Genomic DNA, 26895 nt, shown 5'->3' with positions numbered 1-26895 from the left:
GTAGGGAGTCTTTTGTGGAATGATCCGATTCTGTATCTCCCGTGAATAGGTGATGTTTTTGTCCAGCCAGCACCCACCCTCTTCTCTTCTGGAAATAGCACGCAAATTTTACTTAGGGGCAACCACTCCTCTCCCACTTGCCGTTCATCTGGTTTCAGTGGGACTGACCCCACTCTCCAAATGCAGAGATGGGCACAAGGTACAGGTTTAGCCAATCAGAACACCTCACCTCCTGGTATGATGACTGATCCTAGAACAGGTACATGACCCAGGACTTTTGACAAAACTATTGAAGCATCCAGCAACAGATGAATGGATAAAGATGTGGTGTATATATACAATGGAATACCACTCAGCCATAAAAAAGAATGAAATAATGCCATCTGCAGCAACAGGATGGACCTAGAGATTATACTAAGTTAAGTCAGAAAGAGAAAGACAAATACCATATGATATCACTTATATGGGGAATCTAAAATATGACACAAATGAACCTACCTACAAAACAGAAACAGACTCACAGACATAGAGAACAGACATGTGGTTGCAAAGGGGGAGGGGGTGGGGGAGGGATGGACTGGGAGTTTGGGATTAGCAGATGTAAACTATTATATAGAGAATGGATAAACAACAAGCTCCTATTGTAAGCACAAGGAACTGTATTCAATATCCTGTGATAAACCATAATGGAAAAGAATATAGAAAGAATGCATATATATGTATAACTGAATCACTTTGTTATACAGCAGAAATTAACATAACATTGTAAACCAACTAAACTTCAATTTTTTAAAAAAGAGAGAGAAAACTATTGAAGCAAAGGTACTCTCTTTTTGTCCAGATGGCTATGTGGTAAGATAAGCTTGAAGCAACCTGAAAATGAAGCCAACCAGAGGAGAGTGAAACTGGGAGATAAAGGGAATCCTGATAATATAATTTAATCACCTAGTTCTAGCTGAGCCCGAAGCTAGATATACCCCTGGACTTTGCAGTAACATGAGCTAACAAATTCCCCTTCCACCATGACCTTTCTTTTCTTATGATTATTAAAAGTGGGTATATGTCACATAATCAAAAGGATCCTGACTGAATGCAGTATCTGACACTTCCATCACTTCTGCTCTGTTTCTCCAAAGCTCTGCATCCTCTCTGGCTCACCAGGGTCTTGGTGCTGAGTCCTGACAGATGATTAAGAGCTAACCAGGCTAGACAAAGGGAAAGGATTCCCCACCATGGTGGGGATGGGTGGAGAACCAGACTGAATTTGCTATCTGATATGCTTGTTATACATTTTGGGGGGAGGGTTGGTAAGTGGGGAGTGGGTTCTGCCCTTTTTAGGAGCAGCCATTTCTTTCTTTCTTTTTTCTTAATATTTATTTATTTATTTGGCTCTGCCGGGTCTTAGTTGCGGCATGTGGGGTACAGTTGCCTGACCAGGGATCGAACCCGGGCCCCCTGCACTGGGAGCTCAGAGTCTTAACCACTGGACCACCAGGGAAGTTCCAGGAGCTGCCATTTCTGTCTGCACTTTGTTTCATTTTCCTGTGGGCTGAGCTCTTTCTCTCCAGCTCAGCAGTGTATTGAGCAGCTCTCTTGCTCCTCAATGCTCCAGCAGTGTATCCTAACCCACTGCTGGGAGTCAGTATTGAGCCATGCTCCTCGGAGGCACACACTGCCCCTTGTGATTCTCTGCATCCTCTATATCAGCCAGCACAGAACTGGGACCCAGAGGATCTTCACAAGTGCAAGCTGAATGGCTATCCCTGTCCTCTTGCAGCTCCGGTCCTTCCTCCTCCATTAAGCCTTCCCTGACTATTAGAGCTCACCCTGATCTCCCCCTTTTCTGAGTCATTCATGAACTACCGCCTGGTATTGTGGCTTTTATTGCATTGGTGCTGGACCTGTCTCCCTAGTCCCTAAGACCTCAGATGGCAGGAGTCTTTTCCCAAAGCTCCTAGCACAAACTCAGGGAAGAGTCACTGCATAAATGATGTATACTTCGGATGAACTTTAATGCACATACCATCGTTGACACCATGATGAGGATAGGGGCTACATTAAGAAAAGCCAGTTTATATCAATAAGACATATCAACACAGAACAAGGAGACACCATATATTTGCAAATAGGATGTTTCCTTTTGTTACTCTGTACACCACTATATCTCTTTATATTTGTACAAACTCACAACACCACATGACATTTTATATTTCATGTGTCACTAAGAAGAGGTGTCAGTATACAGAATATAAGAAGAATAAAAAAGAATGAAAACATTTGTTTAGCTAGAATCTGTCGGGGGGCGGGTTGGAACATAAGAGTTATGATTCCTCTCCCTGCTCAGTCTTATAGAGTGACAACACCAGTTTTTGCTAATTGTTCCTCCTGAGGAATTCTGCTCACCCTGTTGTGGTACATCTCCTAGGCTGGCATGAGACCGGCCCTGTCCCTGGTTGAATAAATTAGGAAGAGCTATTGGGGGAATTGAAAATGGTGTGCAAATTGAGTAAGGTGACATTTCTCTGTGTGACTGGGGAGACCATCTGCCCCTGGCCCCGTGACGGGAGGAAAGTCTTTGCTGCTCAACCCTGCTCCAGAGTTTCATTTTATTGAGGGTGTGGAGGCAGTGAGGAGTGTGTGTTCCTCTCTTCCTTCCTTCCCGCAAGCAGAGAAGCAGCCAGATGTAGACACAACTGATGCTTCTGTTTTCTCTTCAGCTTGCCTTCCTCCTGCCGACAATAGGCAGGGCCCAGGACCAGGACTGCCTACTCCTGGGCCACACCCTACCTGGTTCTGAGACTAACTACGCCATTTGTTGTCTTCTTTATGTAGTCTTGGGCTGGTTGCTTCTCTGATGCAGGCCTCAGTTTTCCTCATCTGAGTACTGGAAATAATAAAACCCATATTACAGGGTTGTGTCAAAGATCACTAGGGCTTCGATGAGAAAGTGCTTTGGGGGCTTCCCTGGTGGCACAGTGGTTGAGAATCTGCCTGCCGATGCAGGGGACACGGGTTCGAGCCCTGGTCTGGGAAGATCCCACATGCCGCGGAGTAACTGGGCCCGTGAGCCACAATTACTGAGCCTGCGCATCTGGAGCCTGTGCTCCGCAACAACAGAGGCCGCGATAGTGAGAGGCCCGCGCACCGCGATGAAGAGTGGCCCCCGCTTGCCACAACTAGAGAAGGCCCACGCACAGAAACGAAGACCCAACACAGCCATAAATAAATAAATAATTAAAAAAAAAAAAAAGAAAGTGCTTTGGGAATTGTAAAGTGCCAAACAAATGATTGGTGATTTTTGTTATGCTATTCTAATCATAGTGCACATGGACTCCACCGTCTGCCGCTCCTGGGTCCCTATCCCATCATAGCTCACTGCTCTGTTCATCCAACCCCGCATGCACTGGCTGATTCCCTTTGGCTGCTCTTAGACTCTGGAAGTTTCTCTGAAGTTAAGCAAACCTCTGGGTGTAGGGCATGCTGGCTCTGATATTTCCATGTGAGGTTAGGTTCCTGGGACCAAAATGTGGGGGGAGGGGAGAGGCTGTGGAGGGGGAAGGGGACCCTTGGAAATGGCTCCGGGAGGGGTATGCTCAGTTTCATTCTGTGATGAATGCCACCTGCTGCCTACCCCCAGCCCCTTCACAGTGGCTCCATCCTATATGTCCACAACATTCTGCAGTTTCTAAAATGTACTTTCATTTGACTCTCACCACTATTCTGTGAAGTAGGCAGGATCATTAATCTCATTTTATAGATGAAAATATGTTTGTCCAAGGTCACACAGTTAGTATGTTACAAAGGCAGGACTCAAACCCAGGTCTCCAGGATCCTGGTTTCCTGAGCACTGGAGGACATCTCTAACAAAGGCTCCAGAACTCTCTAAACCTCATTTTTGGCTTATTCCTCACCCCCGGAGGCTGGTTTCTGCATTCCGTCAGGTGTCTGGTGTCAGCCAGCCCAACAAGGTCATGCCACAGAGCCGTTCAAGGCCAGTTTCCTGGATTCTCTTCCCTTGTTCCTGATGAGACTCTACCTGGATCCGCTTTCCAAGCCCAGGCTCCATCTCCTACTTATAGGCCCCATTCCCACCCACCTTGGCTCTGTTGTCCATAATGTTTATGCTGGGTCTTTCCTGTCTCTGTTCCTAGAGCACTTACAAGGATCCTGGATTGGGTTTTGTCCCTGCTCTGCCCGACTGGATGATTTTGGGTAGCACAGTAGTCAAGACCACATGTTCGGCACCTACTGTGTATGTCAGGCCTGCACTAAAGGCTTTATTTGTACCATTCTCGCATTTAATCCCCTCAACAACCTCTTGAGGTAAATATTATTTTTCCATTCACATATGAGGTAACTGAGGCTCTGAGAGTAATTTGCTCCAAGTCACACAACTAGTTAGTGATGAAGAGCTAAGAATTGAACCTGGGTCTGTTGGACCACAAGCCCTGTCCTCTTAAACCATGCACCATACTGCCTTCTCAGTCCTCATCCCATGGTCTTAAGTTTAGAGGGATTGGAAGATAATTCAGCACATGCAAATCTCTCAGCCCTTCAGCTCCCAGGATCCTAGTTGCATGATGGAGATTGTATGCAGAAAGACCTTGCCCAGCTGAGCCTGGCACACTTGGCGCTCTATAAATTAAGTCCTCCTTGAATTGGAATGCAATTTATGACTCTTAAACACTGGCTGCTGCCCCAATGTCTCTTCTCAAATGCATTAAGTCTGTGCTCCGTTCTTAATAAGTCTCTTCAGAGATTCTTGTTTCTCCTCTTCCTCTTGTTACACTTTAGGAACCTCTCACCTGGGACACTCAGTCAGGGACCATCCAGATGCACTTAACTGCTAAGATGCTTTCTGGCAGCCTCAGAAACCAGAGCCACAAGCCTGGTTGAGTGATGAGGGGATCACATAGCCTTGGCTGTTTTCATTATACCCGAGGAGAAAAGAGGCTTTCATAGTGAAAGGATTCCTGCCAAAATCTTGTTTGCCACTTACAGCTCTTACAGAAAATGGGCATAAAATCACAGAGCACTCGTGCCAAGAGCGCCTGCAGAAACCATCTGCTGTAAGCTCCTGAAGCCCAGAGATAGGGAGTGACTTAGCTAAGGTTGCACAGCCTGTTAGCTTTATCCCAGTCCATTGGTAAACCCCAGGAAGAGATGCAATCCTAATCGCACCCCTCAGACACTTACTGACTTACTTTGCATTTCTTTTTTTTTTTAACATCTTTATTGGAGTATAATTGCTTTACGATGGTGTGTTAGTTTCTGCTTTATAACAAAGTGAATCAGCTATACAGCTATACAGCTGTATATAGCTGTATATATATATATGTATATATGTATATATATACAGCTGTATATAGCTATACAGCTATACAGCTATACAGCTATATAGCTGAATCAGCTATACCAAGACCTCCCTCTTGGTCTCCCTCCCACCCTCCCCTATCCCACCCCTCTAGGTGGTCACAGAGCACAGAGCTGCTCTCCCTGTGCTATGCGGCTGCTTCCCACTAGCTATCTGTTTTACATTTGGTTTACTTTGCATTTCTATTGCACAATTTTACATCAAGCAAAGGAAATTCTTTTAATCATCTCCCTTCAAGAGACTTCCTATTTGGTTTTTTGCTGTTTGACCACTTCAAAATGATAGAAGAAAAGCAGGTAAAAGCGTATGCCACACAACTCAGCCCATTCAATGGTGTTTTCTCAAGACAATGGGTGTCACCGAGTTGGCAGAGAAATAGGAACAGATGTGGAGAACTAGCAGCAGTGGTGTTAGCTGTTTTGTGTAGTTTCTGAGTACCTGGGAAGCCAGACTCTGTGCAGATCAGTGACCTAACCATAGGAACCTTTGCCTGTGCTGTCATCAGAGTTCATGGAGAGCTGCTTTTTACCTTGCAAAATCCCTCTTCCTCATGCATTCAGGTATAAGAAGTGGAAATGGTGAAGTGAGTAGGCTTTGTTCCAGATTATACAAAGTTCTTGATCAGAAAGTCCATAGAAATGGGATCTTCTGAAGACTCAGTGTTTAAAAATTTGGAGCACCAAAGAGAACCAAAGAGGAAAGAATATGTTTTGGTTGCAAGTTATAAGAACCTAACTCCAATAAGCAAAGCTAGATGGGGGCTTTATTAAAAACATATAGTGAGGTGTCTAACAGAATCAAAGAAAGAGGTGACCAGTCAAATCTCAAGAAGCCAGAATCAAGGCCAGGAAAGCCACAGGACACACTCTCTCATCTTATGTCTATGGCTATTCTGTTCATGATGAGCTTGTTTTCTCTTACCACAGAGTGGCATTCTACACCTGAGCTGAGGATACACCATCGGTTTTAGAGTGCACATCCTCATATATTTGTCATTCAAAGGGAAAGAAAATAGCTCCAGTTTAAAAAAATCTTAGAGAGGGATTCTGGTTGGCCCCACTTGATCACATGCCCCCTTTACTGACAGTCTTCACTAGAATCACCTGGTTTGAATGAGAAAGTAGTAGTACTGCAAAAGAAGAGGTTGCCATTTCCTGAAGAAATGAGGGGAGACATGATAGCTGGCTATTAAAAGAAATGATTTACCAGAGGTCCTACAGCAAGTGAGGGACAAATTCAGGGCTAGAAACGGAATCAATAAAATAATAATTATTAATAATAGTGGAAGTCTCTAGATTCTTTTCATGTGTGGTGTTGAAGTAAACCTCAGTGTTACGAGTGCTCATTCATTGCTATTTTTAAAAGATTGCTATTGTGTGGAGGGTAGACTGTAGGTGTGCAAGTGTGGAGTAGGGAAACTGGCTACAAGCTCTGTGTTAGCTCCTAGGTAAGAGAGAAACAATGGTGCCTTGGACCAAGGTCATGGCAATGGAAATGGACAAATGTGGGCAGACTTGAGATAGACTTTAGAAGTAGAATCATAGGACTTGGTGTTGGATTAGATGTGGACACTAAGAAAAAGAAATACAAGGAATTAAGAATGATACCGAGATTTCTGTGAAGAGTAGGGTTAAAATAAATTTGGAGCAGAATCAAGAGTTCCAGTGTGGACATAGTAAGTTTGAGACACGGAGATGTCTAGTAGGTACTTGTGTATACATGTCATTAACAAAGATGTAGCATCTAAAGCCTCAGGACTAGATGAGGCTCCAAGGAAGAAACTATAGCTAGAGCAGAGGGCCCAACTGTTCTTTTAGTCATCTCTTCTGCCTATACTGAATCCTTCTGCTAGGCTTCCAGCCAGGAACTTCAGGTGGGAATCAGAACCATTATTACAGTGAATCCCACACAATGAGAAGCCCGACTCATCCCTTGGGGGGAGCTAAGAACTAACCAAATGAACTGTTAAACAAGCATCAAAACTCCATGAGACGTGACTTGATTGCTCCAAAGTACACCCTTTGGACAACTAAACAAATGATGAGAAACTGCCCTGCTGTAAACCATTGTGATATTTTCCTTTGGGGTCCTCTTCAGAGCCAAGCTTTAGGACCCAGGGAAATTTACCAGACTTAGTTTCAGATGACTTAGGGTTGCTTCCATTGGTAGATAGGAAAATGGCCACAATATTTTACAGCTCCTCCTATCAAGAGATGGCATCTATTCCTCCACCCCTTAAAATTAGGCTTGGCTATATGACTTGTTAGTCAGTTGGACATGAACAAACATGATACAAATAGAGGCTTGAAAAGTGCTTCTGCATTGGAGCTTGCCCTCTCTTGCTGCTGGGAAAACCTCCACCACCATGTGAACAAGTCTGGGTCCCCTTCTGGAAAATGAAAACATGGAGAGAGACCTCAACCACCCTGGTCATCTCAGCTGGGTCCCCAGACACGTGAATGAAGCCGTTCTGGACCATCCAGCCTGGTCAGAGCAAACACCCAGCTGACCTATAGAATCATGAGAAATAACAAATGTTTACTGCTTTCAGTCACTAAGCTTTGGAGTGGTTTATTATATCTCTCAGAGGACAATTAACTCTGAACCAGACATCTACAGATGTGTCACAGGTACAGATATTCTTGATCTCACTCTTACTTTTTTTTTTTTTTTTTTGGCCACGCCACATGGCTTGCGGGATCTTAGTTCCCCGACCAGGGATTAAACCCAGAGTCCTAACCACTGGACCACCAGGGAATTCCCTCTTACTCTTACTCTTTTTGGAGGATTTGTGTTCAATCAGCCATCAAAGGTTTAAACTAAAAGGTGAAAGCTTAATTGAGAAATGTAAAGTGATGGCCAGGGGCAGTGGAGTCTTCCTCAGGCCCCTGACACAGCTCCACATAGGTGATTCAGGTTTTCCAGTTACGTGTTCTCATAGAATGATGTAGCTTTCCTTCACTGCATTTTGTAATTCTATTTGGGTGATTATTTTACAATGTCTAGACTCAACTACAAGCTATTGGGCTATAAGCTTGATGAAGGCAAGGATTGTGTCTAATTTACCACTGATTGTATCCTGGCACATACTAGACACTAATTTGTTGAATGAATAAATTTGAATTTTGCCTACCTCATATAAGGGATCCAGGCCTTCAAAACCATCACTTAAAAGTATTTGTATCCAATGGGCCTGTCTCTTGCAGGCACTCCCAGTCACAGGCTGTTGCTTGATTCTCCAGCTGTGGCAGGTAATCAGGTGTAGGTTTGGGATGGGGAATCTGAAATCAATGAGATTCCAGGACATTTGTTGCTGTAATTCCTTCTACTTACACCGAACTATTGGCAAACAAACTCAAATAAACATTCCTCAAGACACTGTAGGAAGCTTGATACATAAGCAAGGAGCTTGGAGCAGGTGGTGTAACTGGGAAAGTCAGGTCTGGAGAATGTTCATATCATTCTGTGGACATTATAAGGCTGCAGTCACAAAACAATTGTGAAACCAATGTCCCAAGTGAGGCTGTTTAATTCTGACAATCTTTGGAAATCTGTCACTACCAACACCTCAAATATACAGTCTGAAGAGGAAAATTGAAAGAGCAAGAGACCGAGGTGGGTTCAAATGATACTAATGAATGACTTAGGCATGTTAACTTTTTCAAGGCTATGTTTCCTTGCCTGCCAAATTGGGATAATAATATTTCAGAAACAGCACCTCCCTTAGACTATAGGTACCTGCAGGGAAGGACCATTTGTTTTCATATATATTTATCCAGTGTTTAATAGTGCCAGACCTATAGTAGATACAGAATAGGTGAATTTCTTCCTAGAGGTAATCCAAGACCTAGTCCTGGCTCCATCACTAATCCACCCACAGAGTGACCTTAGAAAATTTCCTCCCCCTCCCTGGACCTCAACCTTCCTTTTTGTACAAAGAGGAGCCTGGACAAGATTTTTTCTAAGCTCCCTTCCAGATCTAATATTTAATGAGTCTGTGACCATTTAGTACAATCTACAATCTAGGAGCATTGCTGCTCCTAGAAGTTACAGACTGAGGAGACAGTAGTAAGTCACCAATCACTTTGTATTTACAGATACACATGCATTTAAAACAGATTCTATAAATAGCTACAATATTGTATTGCACTTTTGGCCTACTTTTGCCTTTTTAGAGGTCAAGAGTTTTTTTTATTCTTCTTTTATTTGGAATGTTAAGCAAGATGAAAACTGGGACAAGTTGCCATAAACATATATTATGCAGCTTGAACCTAATTGCACTATTACCGTGATCGAAGAACGTTCACTGCCATCAGCTGGAAGCTGCTGCCTTCCACTCGGCAGAAACGAGGTCACAGAGCAAGGCTGGGGAATTGCCATCTAACAAGCAGATCTGTTTGTTGCCCGGTAGAAGAGTTTGTCACTATTACATTTAACTGTTGTGAAGATGCCTGTTCCCTTGAACTGGCACCTGAGTTATTAGGAATTTGACAGTTTTTAAGTAAAAAATTCAATTTTTGCCTGGATACTCAGTAGGAGAGAAAGGATTATTGGATATATGTACTAACATACCCAGGGGTCATGAGGAGCTTGGTTTGAAATCCTAGTACTTGGGTAGATGGGTGTTACTGACCAGAAAAACTGTAATTATTCCTGACCTGTAGAGGACTTTACAGTGTAAAGAGCACATTCAGAACACTGCCCTGGGAAGGGACCGCATTCTTCCATTGTCAGAGAACTTTATAAACTTATGCCCCATTGCTGATGCAGGGAGGCTGCTCGCAGCACTGCTTGAGAGCTAGATAAGAATTGCCTGACAGAGGCAGATACAGGGAAAGCCAGCACTTAGGCCTCAGAAACATGGGCATTTTTTTGCTCAGGCCCATGGGACCTGGTTGCCTCAGAGCCTCCTTCCCAGAGCGTTAGACAGCTATCACCTCAGATTAGCTGAAAAATTTATTAACAGATTGGAGACATAAGTCTTCTCTCCAGTAGACTTGGAGTCTGATGGCCTTGGGATTGAATTCTACTGTGGCTCTAACACTTGCTAGTTGTGTGATCTTGGCCAAGTCTCTTAACTTCTTTGGATCACTGTACTATAAGAAACGTAGTACAGAATGTGGTGAAAAGCACAGACCTTGGAGCCTACTTTCTGGCTTTGAACCCCAGCTCTACCACTTACTCATTATGTGACCTTAGGCAAGCTAGAGAACCTCTTTGTTCCTTAATTTCCTTGTCTTTAAATGAGATTCATTACAGTGCCTCCCTCACAAGGATGTTGGAAAGATAAATGAGTTAATACATGTTAAGTGCTTGGAGCAATGGCTAGTACTGAGTAAGCATGACAACAGTATTAGCCTCAGTGATATTGGGGGGATAGTCCTCATCTCTTGGGTTTATTTTGCAGATCAACAGAAATGTTGAAGGTGAAAAAAAAGAGTCTCAGAGTTATTCATGCCAGAAGGGACCCGAAAGATTACCCACGTAACCTCCCTCATTTTTTTTTTTTTTTTTTTTGGTACGTGGGCTTCTCACTGTTGTGGCCTCTCCCATTGCGGAGCACAGGCTCCGGACGCGCAGGCTCAGCAGCCATGGCTCACGGGCCCAGCCGCTCCACGGGATGTGGGATCCTCCCGGACCGGGGCACGAACCCGCGTCCCCTGCATTGGCAGGCAGACTCTCAACCACTGCGCCACCAGGGAAGCCCACCTCCCTCATTTTATAAGTGGGAAATCAAGACTCAGTGATGGGGAATAACTGGTCCAGAGTCACACTTGATTTAAGGGCAGAGTCTGAGTCTCCTGATTCCAAGTCCAAAGCGCCATCCTCTGCACTGTGTCAAAGAAGGCAACATCTCCACAGAGCTGACCCTGAAGGGTCCTTTTATGTAGTCGTTGGACCTGTCGCTAGTTAATGCACTTTCCTAGGAAAATAAGCTGCATTTAAAATGGAGAGAAAACTTGGGAGAGACTCTCCCTCCTCCCCCACTGACTTCTGAAGTGTCAAGCTGGGGATTCAGGCCAAGGCTGGGAGGAAAGATTTTCAGGAATCGTTGCTAGCTCCACATCATTATTTCAGTTAAAAACCAAACATGTGCCTGTGTCCAAACAAGCTAGAACCATGAACTGATGCATTGAGTTTGTTGCTGGTGTCAGAGGCGTGTTTTTTGTTTTCTTTGGGTGTTTAATTAAGTGGCTTCCACCAGAAGGAGTTTCACAGCTGCTCTTCAGTAGAAACTAAGCTTTCACCCCCAGGAGAATGAGGTTAGGATTGGGACCTCTGAGTTCACTTTTCCCAATTTTTTCAGGGTCATACCCCCTTAGATTTATTCTGCTTTGAATCACATTTCCCAGTTGGACTACTCAAGAGTGATTGAAACATGGGCTGGAGGAAAGGGCAGGATGGGGAGAAGACCCTAAGAAGAAGGGCAGATGGGATTAGAACTATTTGATTTAGAGAAAGGGCAGATTCCAGGGGTCATGATTTCTGTTCTCAAATCATCTAAGGGTGTCACGGGGCAGAGGGAGCAGAGACTGTGAAGTCTCTGACAGCAGAGCTGGTACAAATGGAGTGGGAAGAGGAAGAAGAATTTCCAGGAGGCAGATTTCAGCTTAAAGCAAGGAAAACTTTCTGATTATGAGAGATGGCCAAAGATGGTGTGGAAACTGAGCTCCCATCCCTGCCTAGAAGGTATGCTTTAGAAGAGATGTGGCTGTGAGGCTTGACAGCCAATTGTCAGAGACATGAAGATTGGAATTGACTAGTGAGACTTGGTAAAATTTGGGATTCCACCAACTATAAATTTTTCAGATTCTGGGAGTCTAAGAACCAATGACCAATGTCATGGAGTTCCACAGTTAAGAACCTACTGGAAAGCAGCAAAATCAGAAATTCGTGACCTGTTTATCTTGCCTGTGTTTCTCTTTTTCTCTCTTTGTCTTTCTGGAGCTCATGCACTTGCTCTTTCATATAGCAGGAACCTTTGACATTTTGCAGGGGATAATCTTTTTCTTTTAAGTGTGTTTCTGACTCAGCCTTTGCTCCTTCAGCATCATTTAGAGAGGCTGAGCTTTCTGGAGATTAGCTCTGGCCTGTCACCACAGCAACTGCCCAGGCCCTGTGGGCATCCGTGGTAACAGGCGAGGGCTTTGAGAAACAAGGCTTGTCTAGTGGTGAGAGGAAGCCCCACAGGGAGCCTGATATGAAACAAGCAGGTTGTGTATGGAGAGGTCTTTTTCAAAAGGATTAGCTATGCAGGTGTGTCTCACTTTACAGTTGGCCAGGCCCTGAAAAGTGTGCGTGGGTGTGTCAAATTTTGGTCAAGGGAGGAAATCTTATTTTAAAGACAGGAAAGAGACTCGCTTTTCCAAGTCCCTGTAGTGAATCCCCTTCATAAAGTGGATTCTCCTTTTGTAAAATGAACCTCTGCCCACATTATGACCTAGTTAGTCTAGTGCTGAGTGTCTGTGAGTGGGGCCATCCATAGAGAACCCCAGGGGCATGCTTCCACTTTCACTGCAGGCAAGGAACAGCAGCAAATCAGCTGAAGGAAGACAGAGTATAACGGAGAAGCAAAGTGGGTGCGGTGTCACAATGAAGGGAGATCAGGACAGTGGGCCTTGCCTAGCATGAGCAGCTCTGCTGCAGCAGTGGCGGGGTGTCCGAGAGACGGGTGTTCTTGGAGGTGCCCAGCAAGGAGGGGTCTGTGTCCAGCGTATCAGACATCTTGTCGCAAATGGCATCCACCAGACACTCGAAGGCCTGCCTCACGCTGATGTTCTCCTTGGCGCTGGCTTCAAAGAAGTCAAACCCTGAGGATAGAAGAGAGATAGCAGTAAGGATCTTTCCCTTCCTTTTCATGCCCCCTGGCCAGAACACTCTGCATGAAAACATCCAGTGCTCAGGAGTAAAGCAAGAAGGCCTAATGCCACGGGCAGAGGATTCTGCCTCAAGGAGAGGGTACCGGGCAGGTATTACCTGCACTGGTTTTAGAGTCAGACGGATCCTGGCTCTATCACTGACCAGCTGTGTAACCCTGGGCAAGTCACCTATTTTCTTTAGGAATCAATTCCCTGGTTTATAAATTGGGATAATTTTATCTATCTCATAGAATTATTTCAAGGTTTAAACAAGATGATGCATGTAAAGTGTATAGTCCTGTGCCTGACAACACGGTGTGTGTGTGTGTGTGTGTGTGTGTGTGTGTGTGTGTGATAATTAGGTGTTTTCTGAGAGTGACTACTTGACTATGTGTACACAGCACTTGAGCTTCCAAAGCATTGATCAGCATCCATTATCTCATTTGATCCTCATGTCACCCCTAGGGGAAGGAGGGTCCAGGCAGAGCCTCTCCATTTCACTAATGCTCACGCTGTGGCTCAGAGAAGTAAGCTGACCTGCCCAAAGTCACCAGCATAAGAAGCCCAAGCTTTGTCCTTTTTGACCAGGGCTTTCACTCCACTTTCCCCTGCCTCTACTCACCCCAGCCTGGCCAGTCTAGTCTGGTTCTGGGAGACACTCCAAGATCCACACTGGATAAGCGGAGCTTCATTTGCTCTGTCTACTCACAGACACACTGGGTTATCTCCCCTCAGAGGGGTTCCTCCTCCCTGAATTTCCAGGAATCGCCCTGGATCTCTTGCTTCTCACACAGACCCAACAAATTGCCCAGGAAAAACTGCACCTGAAGGGTGAGACATTCTTGTCTGTTTTGCACCTTGAGATCCTTAAAGGTATTTTCTGTGACAATGAACAGAACTTGGTTGTCCCAGGAGACACGAGCAAGGCCCTCCTGATTCAGACAAAGCGGCTGCTTTCCAACTGAGGGTCTTGGCCAGGTTGGTGGCAGCCCTTAGAAGCATAAGCCTCCATTCTCCATCATGTCCCTGCGCCGGCCTACTCCTTCCTCTTTTGTCTGTCCACCTTCCTCTTTCCCTTCCTTCTGAGTCCATCTTTATTTCTCCTCAAAAGCTTCCCTCTTCCCTTTTTTCCATCTTAGCTCCTTCTTTTCCCCTTGTGTTTCTCATACTCCTTGGGATCCTTAATATTTATTGAGTGCCTACTATATGCCAGATGCTATGCTAGGAGCTTTACAAATATTGTTTTCCAACAGCCTGTCGGGTAAATATAATCATCTCCAATTTACAAAAGAAAAATGAAGGCTCTAAGAGATTACCTAACTCACACAAGGTCACGTGACTGTGTTAGTGGAAACTGGTTTTAGATCTGGGTCTGGCTAGCTCCTACATCCATACACACCCCTGCCTCCCGTTTCGGCCTCCTTTGCTTTTATCTGACTACCACAGTGTCTGAATCTGGGCAAGTCACTTCATCTTTCTGAATCACTTAACCTCTCTGAGTCTCGGCCTCCTTGTTTGTCAAATGGGAATAACAACAGCATCTTCCTGCTGAGAGCAGTCCTGGAGGACTGAGCGAGACAATGGATAAATTGCGTACGAAGTTGCCTGTTACAATGACAGTTTCTTTCTGCTCGTCTTTCATCTGCTCCTCTCACTTCCCCTTCATCCCTTTCCTCCCTCTTTTGTCATCCTCTCACACAGAGGAGGGAGGTCTCTTTCCTCCTCCCTCCTTCTCCCTATTATCCCATTTTCCACAGAGAGGGCTGAAGCCCCCAGGTACAAACAGGGCTCCTCTTCCCCGGGCCACGCCAGCTTGAAGGCACTCGCAATTCCTGCCAGCCCGCCTCTGGTTGACAGCCTCTCCTGTAGCCCATTTCCCGACCTGAGAAAGCAAGGTGCAGAAGTTCCTGCTAATTGAGGACATGTGATGAAGAAGGAAGCGGCTGTTGGCTCCTTATCCTCAGGCTGTAGAGACGCAGTTGGCTTGAGAGACCCTCCAGCATGTAGCTTTTCCTTAACGAATATCATAAACATTGACTCTCTGGCCTTTGACTGGTTTGTTACAAGTGACAGTGTTTGGGGAAGTGGGCAGAGTATGTTGCTTGCCTAGGAAAGGGGCAAACAGGTAAAGAAGTAAGTAGGCTTAAACCATCAGTTTGGATGAAGATGGGGACACAGGTCAAGGCCAGGATCACCAATCCCTTCTGAGGAATTGGCACTGAGGGGAGGACGTGTCCCATTGTGCAGGTGGGCAGTGGGAAGAAGCCCAGAAGTCAGACAGCCTGGATTTGAATATAGTCTCTGTCAGCTACCAGCTGTGTGACCTCAGGCAAATTGCCTAATTTCTCCCAGCCTCTGTATCCTCATCTGTAGAATGGGTGAATATCACCTACCTCATAGGGTGGTAATAAGAATTAAACGCACAAAAGTATGTGAAGTGGTTGGCACGTGTAATACATGACCATTCCCTTTCCCTTATGTTCCCAGCCCATCTGAGTCCCAGCTTCCTTGCCCCTCCATCAGTCCCCAGGGCCTTTGGGGAAAGCCTCTTTTTCTTCATCATTCAGGGTCAATCAATAAACCAGGTCTTTATTGAACATTAACTTTGTGCCAGGTCTTGCATTGAGTGCCAGGGACAAGGGAGACCAAATCTAATTGTGGAGAAAAGACACACTTATCAGAGTGTCAGTCCCTCACACGTTCATAGTCCTTAACGATTCCCAAATACAATTTTAAAACAACTTTTTGGGGGGGTCAAGGCAAGGGTTATCACTTATAATTTACAGATAGGGAAACTGAGGCTCAGGGATGGGGCATGAGCCAGGGCTCTATCCCTTATGCCCCCTTGTCTCACTCTCAGTTGGGACAGTGACAGAATACACTATAACCCAGGTAGAGCAAACCAGAGGCTGTGCAGGAATGTGGCAGAGGGAGAGAGTGGCAGGGGAGGAGAGAGGGAATAGGCTTCCAAAAGTTAGTGGCGATGGGTGTCTTTAAGGCCAGAACAGAGCAAAACTCTTCACCTGACTAACTTATTCTTTAGGACTAAGCTTAGGTATGGCTTTGCCTCCTCCTCTGTGCTTCCCTCTGCCACAGCACGTGTTACCGTGCATGGTGGAAGTCCAAGGAGCTCCCCAAGCGGGGACCACGTCATTCATCCGAGCTCCAGTACCAGCCAGAAGAGTAGGGGCTTGGTGAATGTTAACTGAATGAACAGACAGATGGATGCAGGAGACGGGAATGAGCGTGGAGGATGTGGTTGAGGGGCTGTGGACAGTGGGGTTCATGAGAACTCATCTCAATAAGCATGGCAAACCCTGTGCTGGGCACTGGGGACACTGAAGTGAATCAGATGAGGTTCCTAACCTTGAGAAGCGGAGATAGACACACTGACAATGTGATAAATGCTGGAAGGGTGGGGAGTGAGGGAACTGTCATGGCACAGAGGAGGCACTTATCTGAGCCTGGGGCCCAGGGAAGTCTTCTTGGAGAAGCTGATTCTTAAGCAGATATCAGCTAGATAAAGACATGTGTGAGCACATGCATGTATAGGACACCAGGCAGGGGAAACCGCATAAACACATATAATGGGACAAAAAACAGTCTTGGTATATCCCAGTATGATCATAGCAGTTTGTTATCATTAGAGCAGCAAGCTCAAAGTGGTGACGGAAGAGGGAGTAAGTAACCAAACACGGAAAGCGCATATGTCAGGCCAAGGAGATGTCATCACTGCCGTCTCAAAGATACCCAAGGTATGAGAACTCTGATTCAAGTAACTGGTACATGACCCTGGCCAGCTCGTGGGTCTCTTTTGCTAGCAGAACAATCCCAAATGCACCTCCACCCAACGACTGTCAGACTCCTGGAAGGCTCTTCATTAGCAGGCCCAGGCGGTAACCTTTCCTCAGGTTCATTAGTCAGGAGTCTCAGGAGCTGAGAATCTAGAGAGCTCAGGAAGATGAGGACCACTTAATCAGACTATCCCCCAGTCCTTTCCTCCCTCTAATTGGCTTCAGAACAATGGAATTTCTGCTGCCTTTAATTGGGCCCAATTCTTAATTGAATCTGAGATGATTCCCACCCCCAAAATGCTCCTGTTTACCTATCCTGTCCAAAGGCAGCTGTCACAGCCCCACAGATTCCACTGACTCTGTCCACACTGCCTGCTTCTGAATTTGACTTTAGAACTCTTTTCAGAAACTCACAACTAGCTAAACTTGCTTCTCTTCACCCTGAAACTGCCCCAGAACATTTCTCCTCTACTTTTATGTTCAAATCCCTTCTCTAGCCTGCTCTGATACCTCATCATCTCCATCTTGTATCAGTCTTCAACTCAAGCCCCTCTGGTCACTGATGATTTTGGCAAGGGATTCACTGCCTTCCTTTCCACCCAGGCTTGTACTCATTCTCAGGAACTTTGGGTTTCAGGTGGACAATCCATCCGACACCCTGGCTCTTAATTTCTTAACCATCTCATTTCCAGCAACATTCTCTTCCGTTTTGTTTCTGCTATGCCCCTGTCCTTATAACTTGAGCTATTTTGACTTAGATTTGTGTCACTGGAACTCAAAGAGGTTTAATGCATCCAATATCCAGCCTCATTAGGTTGACACCCAAGATTCTGCACAGCTCAGCCTCTGTCCACTTCCCCAGCCTCATCCTCCTGGCTCACACCATGCTCCAGAAACATCGACACTTTCTTATTTGGTTTCTTTACTCATGCTACTTCCTACTCTTTAGTTCCTACACCTAATCCTCTTCATTACTCACCTGTGGAATCCCTGATGCCACAGAGCCTTCCCTTTCTCTCCCCACCCCATCTCTACCACTCAGAACATACAGTGCACCGCTCCCCTAGACTCCCATGGTACCTGACATGATTGTTTCAGCCAGAGTCCATCAGGAAAATGGGCACTATTCTTAAAATTTTAACTAGAGGGAACTGGTTATATGGGTGGTAGAAGAACTAAGAGGCCAAACAGAATACTGAAGAAACCCAGAGATTATTAACAGGAAAGAAAACTATTAATGGGGCCAAAGGAAGTTAAAACTGTGGGAGCAGGAGTCAGAGAAGAGGAGCAGCCTCTACTGGGGGAGCCTGCCCAGGGGTGGGGGAGACACACATGCAGGTTTTTCTCTTTTCCCCAACTCCCATCACTTGCCAGTATCTCTCCTTGGCTAAACCCAGCCAAAAGCCACTGTCACAGGAGGCTGGGAAACACAGCCTGCAAAGGTCAACTCCCCAGGGGGTGGTTTCAAGAGAGAGACAGAGCTGGAGAAGGGTGAAGAATGCTAGTAAACAGGACGCTGAGATTATCTCTGTACTATTTTGCTTCCCTGGTCAATGAGCAACTTGAGAGCAGGGAACTTATTCACCTCTGTGGCACCAGGGTCCATCATGTGTTCAGTGATTGTGGCAGATTGTTCACCGCCCTCCCTGTAGAAGACTTTATATTCCCACCCACTGCCAAGTGGCTTGCAGTGCCTCCTTGTGGGAGGAACATATCTCCCTTGTCAATCAACATCAGATTTCATCATGTAACTTGCTTTGGCCAATGCATGTGGGCATACCAAGTCCCAACAGAAGCCTTGAGAGTCTTTGTGTGGCTTAGGCATCTCAGATTGGATCTCAGAGTTGCATGACATGGACAGAGTTGCAGCTGACTTGCTGCTGGCATGTAATGTGAGTGAGAAATAAACCTTTATTATCCAAGCTCCTGACTTGGGTTATGTGTTACCACAACATAATATAAAGAATTCTCACCAACACTGGGACTGAGGGTGAAATTTCAAGAGAAACTACTGCAAGCCTTTGGGAAAACACCACTGGGTGGTGATACAATGGAAGCGTTAAGATTTTGAGTCTAAAGGCCGAGTTAGAGCACTGGACCTGCCACCTATGACCTGTGTGGCTTAGAAAAGTTACATAATCTTCAAGTGAAAAAAGAAAGACACGGAAGTGTGGCACAGCTCATTGCATGCAAGAAAACATAAGTGGTCTGAACTCAGCTTCTTCAGTGTAATGGAGCAGAAGACAATGCCGTCTCCCAGACTAGGAGTGAGAGTGAGGGTCACAAGAGAATTGTTGTGAAAACACATTGTGAATCATAAGTCACTACACCAAGGTTAGTTATTCTCAATGTCAGTTAGGTCTTTGTTTCTCTGCACCAGGCTGAGTGATGCAAGGTTTCAATTCACCCCAATCCAAAAAACATTTATCAAGCACCTAAAATAAGCAAAGCCCTGTACAAGGGTCTGTGGGGACTGAGTGATGAGTGGGAAATTGTGTGAATTGAAATCATGGAGTCAGAGGGATAGAGCTGAACAGACCTTCCCACTCAACTAATCCAAATCCCCTGTTTTTCAAAAGGGCAAAATTGAGACCCAGAAACAGGAAACAAGATGCTCAAGGTTACACAGTAAACTAGTGGCAGAAGCAGAATAAAACCCTCAGTCTCCAAACTCCTAGGCTGATACTTTTCCCTCCACACTTCACTGAAGTGAGTGTTTATGTGTATGTTTCAAAACCACATTTTGAACAGGTTTCTCCTGCCCTTGTAGGCAGAAGCACATTTCTCTTTTACTAGCATCCCTGGGCTCTAGTCTAGACCCATTCCCAGTCAGATCGAGGAAGAGACAAGGAGCCCCTTTTCGAGCCGCACAAAGAGGTAGAGGCCCTAACATGTCATGCTTCCTGGAATAGGAGTCCCTGAAACTTCTCTGCCCTCCCAAAGATCCACTTGCCTCAGCGTCTCTACAGCCTCATCCACGTCCCAGGAACTTTGAGGATATAGAAGGCCTGCTGCTACTCAAAGCTTTAATAAATGTTAGTTGCTGGCCATATCAGTAGTTTTGGCTGAGAGAGTTGAGAAACACTAAAAGAAAGGGAGTCCTGAAGAGGAGTCCCATAAAGCAGAGGATGGCCCTACTGCACTGGCAAGCAGATCACTGAGACTTACTTAATAGTTGGTGTAGCAGAGGGTGAGGATGAGGAAGGCTGAGTATCCTCTCTCACTGCTCGCAGATATGATCACATCCTTGCGAAATTCTTGACATGGTCTGCAAGATCCTGCATGAGCTGGCCCCTGCCCACCTCTCCACCCTCATCTCCCACTACTCTCTCCTTGACTAGTTAGTCCCTGCAACATGGTCTTTCAAATCTCATGAGCGTTTTCAGCTCTAAACTACGTTAGGGCTGGTCTTGATGTAGAACACTCCCCTCCCCAACCCACCCTCAATCTTTGCCTAATTTTTTTCTGATCCTTTAGTTCTCAGCTTAAGAGTTACTTTCTCAGAAGATCTTGACTCTCCAGTCTAAAATTAGGTTTCTCTCTTTTTTACTTTCTTAATAGCACTTGCAGTGGCCTTATGTTACTCTTATCTGGTGGGACTATAGGTTACAATACTTGCCTCCCCCAGCCACTGGGACAGGCATGTGACTCACAGGTAGCCAATCACAGTCTTCCCTGAGATTGACATAAGGTAGTTGGGAGCAAGAATCCTCTTTTTGCAGAAGTTGGAAGATATGAATCTGGAGCTGCCATCATCCATCTTACTCTCCATTCAGAGTCTGACTATAGAAAGAGGCTGAAGGCATACACAAAGCTAAGAAATAGTGCAATTAAGTTGCACTCATAAGCTAAAAAATTCTATTTTTTAAAATTAAAGCTTGTTTAATTTGGGATTTTATCACTTGCCCTAATGAGAGTCCTAAGTCAAATAGAACTTACCACAATTTTTAACAGGTTTATTGAGATATAATTCACATACCATACAATTCACCCATTTACACAATTTTTAATTATATATTTATTTGTATTATTATTTGTTTAGTGTCTCTTTCCCCCATTAGTTCCGTGACAGTAAGAATCACAGCTAAGTGCCAAGATAAAACCTGGCTCAGAGTATGTGCTCAATAAATATTTTTCAATAAACAAATGTACGAGTGAATGAGTATCTATCCTGTGCTGGGTGGCTGGGATAATGAAAAAAATTTTAGACGTAACCCCTGCTACTGCTGAGGTCTACCAAGAGAGACAGACATGTAAATAGGCAAGTGCTGGTAAGCAGTAGAGGAAAGCTCAGGAAGTTGTGTAGGACTGAGATGGGTTACCTTGACCTACACAAATCTAACCAATTCATTAAGGCCCTCTTTAAGTACCTTCCTAAACCCTGTAGTAAGAATTAATCTCACTTCCATCTGTTTTCCTACATAAATTAGGTAGATCTTTATTGGCTCTACCACTTCCTAATTGTGTAATCTTGAGCAAGAACCTAATTTTTCAGAGTATTGAACATGACCTACCTTGAAGACTTATAGTGAGAATTAAATGAGATAATTAACACAAAGCATTTCATATAATGCCAGCCGTTATTACGATATTTGCTGTATAGTGAGGTTAAATGGTTAGAAGCACAGGCTCTGGAGCCAGACTACTGCCTGAATTCAAATTCTGACTCTACTTGTTACTAGCTGTATGACCTTAAGCAAGTTACTCAACTTCTCTGTGCCTCAGTTTTCTCATCTGTTAAAAGAACAACTTGGATATAAGAAAAGTACCTATCTCAGAGGGTTCTAGGGGGATTAAGTTAAATGAGTAATACTTTAAACACTTAGAATAGGGCCCGGCACATGGTAAACACCTAATAAATGTTTAACTAACACACCTTTTTAAAATGCTAGTCATAAGGGTCTGGCATGCTGGCTATATTTTTTCCGAATATAAAATTAACTCACCTTTTAAAAACTTAGTCTTGTTTAACATTAAGGGCTTGACATGCTGATTATATATTTTTTCTAATACACACCAAAATAAATACATAAAATCATCTTGCACACTTCCAGTGACATGAGTCTCCCGCCTGGAGAAGCACTACTCTAGACTCACACAATCCAATGATTTATGATTCCCTAAACACAGAGTGCTGTTCCTTGCTTTTGCCAGTGTTATTCCCCCGCCTGGAACGTCCTTGCCTTTCTTTCTCACTTGGCTGCTCCTACTTGTCTTCAAGACTCAGAGTGGGCATCATGTTCTCTGACCCCAACTGAATAGGTGCCTCCTCTGTGCTCCCACAACCCCGGCACATCCCCCTATCACAATATTGATCACCAGGTGGATCCCTATTTCTGCCTCAGACCAGGGAACATGGCCTATTTCACAGCACAGTACTTGGCATGGAGTAGGAGCTCAGGAAGTCGTAATTAGAACAAAGTAAAATGACGTAGCCAAATACTTGACTCCATAAAATTTTAATCCAAACATAGTCTTGCAGTGTTTACTCACTGCCAGGCCATTTGCCAGGCACGGTGGGTATAAAGATAAACAAGACTCACTTCCTGTCGTCATGGAGCTTTCTGGAGACAAATATGGAAACAAGTGCACCCAAGTGTGATGGGTACTGTGCCTGTTGCATGTACGGGGTACACTAAGTGGGAGCACAAAGAAAAGAGCTGGGGGAATACGGAAGAGGCTTCAGAGCAGTGAAGATGTTCTGAAAGATGACTGGGCTTTCAACAGCTGGATAAAAGTAGGGGATGGGGAGTAGAAAAGAGCCTTTCAAACAGATGGTACATCGTTGATCCAGGGACAGCGTTGGGAGTCTCGGCGACAGCAGGCTGAAGACATAAAGAGGTAGCCTGAGGTCACCCATGTGAGGGCTTCGCCACATGCTCACTGTTCTGTGAACTATGGGAATGGGTAGAGGCACATTCTGGACCCTGAGAACCTCTGTGATGGGGTAAGAACCATCAAGAGCCAAATGGCCCAGCCTCCGTATTTATTAAGCACCTACAGTGTGTTAATTTCTATTCCAGGACACACTGGAGGACAGGAAAGGGAAGAAAGAAGTATAGGACACTCTCCTATACATCTACTCATAATACACATAACACAAATATATACAAGACACAACTCACACTTGTATATTATACAATTTTCCCACCCACCAGCCCAAATATCTGTACTTCAGAAACTGGCAGAGAATACAACTTTAAACTCCCTATTCCTCAATACTTACAGCACCTAGGTTGTAAGAAATACTTAGGGAGACTGGCTAAAAGCTCAGCAGTACTTCATTCTTCTAGAAGACTTCCCTAAGGTGATCCCACATTGAACCCCAATACAGAAAAGAAAAGAAAAAAAGGAAGAAAAGAAAGGCTGCTCTTTTAAGCAAGTGTAGGTAGGTGTCCTGCTGTGCAGTCACTGAGACACAACTGAGGCACCTGGGTCTCAGTGGAGCACAAGGATCAAGGTGCTTTAACCCTGGAAAAAGCTGCATGCTTAAACCACGTTGTCTCATCCCTCATACAATGACTTTTGCCGTGAATTGTATTTTGCTGACAAAGCATCAGTTTACACTGAGAGAAATTGTAAGACACAGCCTACGATGTTCAGTGTTGTAGTTGCTGTAAGGCACGTTAGATATTAAGGACGTTGTCGCATTCAGCATATAGAGTCTGCTCTACAGTTGCCAGTGGAGAGCAGTGTTTCTCTGGAATAATGGGTTTGTTTTCATCTTAAGGACCATCTCTGAACCGTGTAACTGATTACGTTTCCCTCTTTGCAATGGTTGCTGGGAAGCTCAAAGCAAATATTTTGGACCAACTCTTGCACATGCCCAAAAACTTATAAAATATACACTTATCTCACCCCTGGCCTCCTCTTATGTTCTCCTACACTTGCTTTTGCTTTGCTTCAATTGTCTCACTTATTTTTTTATTGATGTATTGATACTATGATGATTTTTATAGGATACCTCAAATCCTTTGTGGAAGGAGCTGGTTAAAAAAATGATTTCATAAATTTACATTTTATTTATACATTCAAGGACCTCCCTGGTAGCACAGTGGTTAAGAATCCGCCTGCCAATGCAGGGGACATGGGTTCGATCCCTGGTCTGGGAAGATCTCACATGCTGCGGAGCAACTAAGCCCGTGCGCCACAACTATTGAGCCTGCACTCTAGAGCCTGCGAGCCACAACTACTGAGTCTGCGCACCACAACTACTGAAGCCCATGCACCTAGAGCCCATGCTCCACAACAAGAGAATCCACCGCAAGAAGAAGCCTGAGCACCGCAACAAAGAGTAGCCCCTGCTCACCGCAACTAGAGAAAGCCCGTGTGCAGCAACGAAGACCCAACGCAGCCAAAGATAAATAAATCTATAAAAAATTATTTATACATTCAATGTAACAAAATATACATGTATCATAAATAATGAATACCTAGAATTCACTAGCACAAAGCCCATATGTACATCACACAAATATGAAACAATACACACAGAGCACATATGCACATAATTCACAATCACAGCACATCCTTAATGTCACAAATACAAACACACACTTGTCCTCTCCATTTGCCCCACTCCCGTGCATACACACGTGCTGTGCACATACCCAGCTGCTCTGCGAGGAGCCGGCCCTTCTCGGTGGGAACAACCCTCTCTTCCTCCATGTCACACTTGTTCCCCACCAGGATGACCTGTGCATTGTCCCAGGAGTAGGTCTTGATCTGAGTAGCCCTAAAGAGAGACAGAGAGATGACGGTGTTAACGACATCCTCCTAGGCTGGAAAGGACCCTGCAAAGCTCACAGAAGCCCCTTCAGTGGGGTTCGCAACACACGAGATACTGTCAGCTAATTCATCCTAGGACAGTCAGACCTCTGCTCCTGCTGGCTGTCACAGATGCTGACCCTTAAGCCTTGGTTGCAAACTTCACTCAGCTATTTGGAGTCCACCTCTAATGCCCTCTCCTCACAGGCAGAGAGCTCTTTCTAAAACATCTATCAGATGATTCGTCCTTTCTTAAAAGCCTTCTCTGGTCCCTGGACTAGCTAAGCGATGAAGTCTAGATCCCTCAGTTAGGCGTTCAAGACCATTTACATCCTGTCTCTCCAGCCTCATCACCCTTTCTCTCACTTCACAAACCTCACCCATTCCCCAAAGGCTCTTCCATGGCATGTGCCTTTGCCTTTACTGGAAATCCCTTCCCCACACAGCCTCCAAGGCTCAGGGCTGATCCCACAGTTGCCTGGGGGAGGCTTCTCAAGCTTCCCCTGGCCCAACAAGCCTCTCCCTCCTTCTCTTCACTGAGGCCTTAGATCATTATTATTTGTAGAAACCAAAATGTCAGCAGTGGTTTCCCTCACGTAGGATGATTATGAAATTTCATTCATTTATTTATTTTTGGCTGTGTTGGGTCTTCGTTGCTGCGTGCGGACTTTCTCTAGTTGTGGCGAGCGGGGGCTACTCTTCACTGCTGTGCACGGGCTTCTCATTGTGGTGGCTTCTCTTGTTGTGGAGCATGGGTTCTAGGTGCATGGGCTTCAGTAGTTGTGGCACTCAGGCTCAGTAGTTGTGGCTTGCAGGCTCTAGAGTGCAGGCTCAGTAGTTATGGTGCACGGGCTTAGTTGCTCCGAGGCATGTGGGATCTTCCCAGACTAGGGATCGAACCTGTGTCCCCTGCATTGCCAGGCAGATTCTCAACCACTGTACCACCAGGGAAGTCCCAAAACTTAAAAAAAAATACTTTACCTTTCAAAATTTTGAAAGTGAGCTTGTATTACTTTTATAATGAGAAACAAACTTTTAAACAGAGGAAATAAAATCAGACCTTTTTATTGAGGAGACATCTTTTTGTGTAGTTGGACTAACTCTGTCCCCAAATACCTCATCAGGTAGAAACAATTACCTTCCCTTTTGTTCCCCTACTCTTTTTTGTGGCGCCTGTCACATTTGGCTGAATTTATCTGTCTCTCCTTGAGAGCAGGGACAGGCTTATTCATCTTTGGGGTACCAGCCCCCAGCATAGAGCACAGAGAAAAAAAGTCATTGATTGTCTGATGAAGGAAGAAGCCAGCAAACGATTGATCCTGAAGCAGATCTAAATAAAATCTGACCCTATCCTGACACTGACAATCTAACTTAACCCTAACTGCAACCTGGACCGATGGCCAACCCTGCTCCTAAAGCTCATCTCACCACCAATCTTCTCTTTAAGGGTGAAAAGCCACTCCCTCAAAGGCTAGAATTTACTCAACCACCATTTGTGGTGAACCGACAGAGAGCCAGGTTCTGTGCTGGGTACTGGGGCTTAGATGGCAGGTGGGTGCTAGGCTGGGACCAAGTTTCCCAGAGGCAAAACTAAAGGCCAGAGCTTGGGAAAGATAGACATTCAGTCTTCAGCTTCAAGACAGGTACATGGAGCCAACTCCCCAAGTCTCCCATGCCACTCTTCTGTCATCTTCCTCCCTCCTACCACCACCATCCAGGCTCAGCTCCCAGATTAGCAACTTAGGTTATTCTTGGAGGAATCTTCACCAGGTGTTAAAGTCACTGTGTGCCTGAGGCAGAATGAACAGCGACTGATGGAGAGAGGGAAGGAGGTCAAGGCCGACAGGGAATGGGCAGTGTGGAGATACTTAAAGAAAGAGCTAATCACTTCGTGGTGGGAGGTGGGGGGGGAAAGATGGAGACATGGGAGAAGGGAGGAGAAGAGAAAAATCATGACTGGAGGAGGGAAGAGGGGAACAAGAAAGGAAAAAAGCAGGAGAAAAAAGAGGCATAAAGAGAGAGGAAGGGAAAAAAGAGGGAGGAAAGGAGAAAAAAGGAAGGTGGAGAGAAGGACTTGTTAAAAGGAAAGGGGGAGAAAGGA

General features: G+C 45.1%; 1 protein-coding gene across 1 annotated transcript in view; it reads right to left on the bottom strand.

Annotated features, from left to right (window-relative positions):
• Window positions 1–12997: 12997 nt before the first annotated feature.
• Window positions 12998–26895, bottom strand: part of RAB3B (RAB3B, member RAS oncogene family) — a gene marked incomplete at both ends in the record, with an annotated part of 51124 nt that continues 37226 nt past the window's right edge. Inside the window, 2 exons of the mRNA XM_082834112.1 lie at window positions 12998–13185; window positions 24638–24762. Coding sequence (XP_082690238.1) covers window positions 12998–13185; window positions 24638–24762 — 313 coding nt within the window. The remainder of the gene's footprint in view (window positions 13186–24637; window positions 24763–26895) is intronic.

The sequence above is a fragment of the Leucopleurus acutus genome (genome assembly GCF_964270905.1).
Source record: "Leucopleurus acutus genome assembly, chromosome: 2".
Lineage (NCBI taxonomy): Eukaryota > Metazoa > Chordata > Mammalia > Artiodactyla > Delphinidae > Leucopleurus > Leucopleurus acutus.
This window is presented reverse-complemented; position numbering and strand designations above follow the sequence as displayed.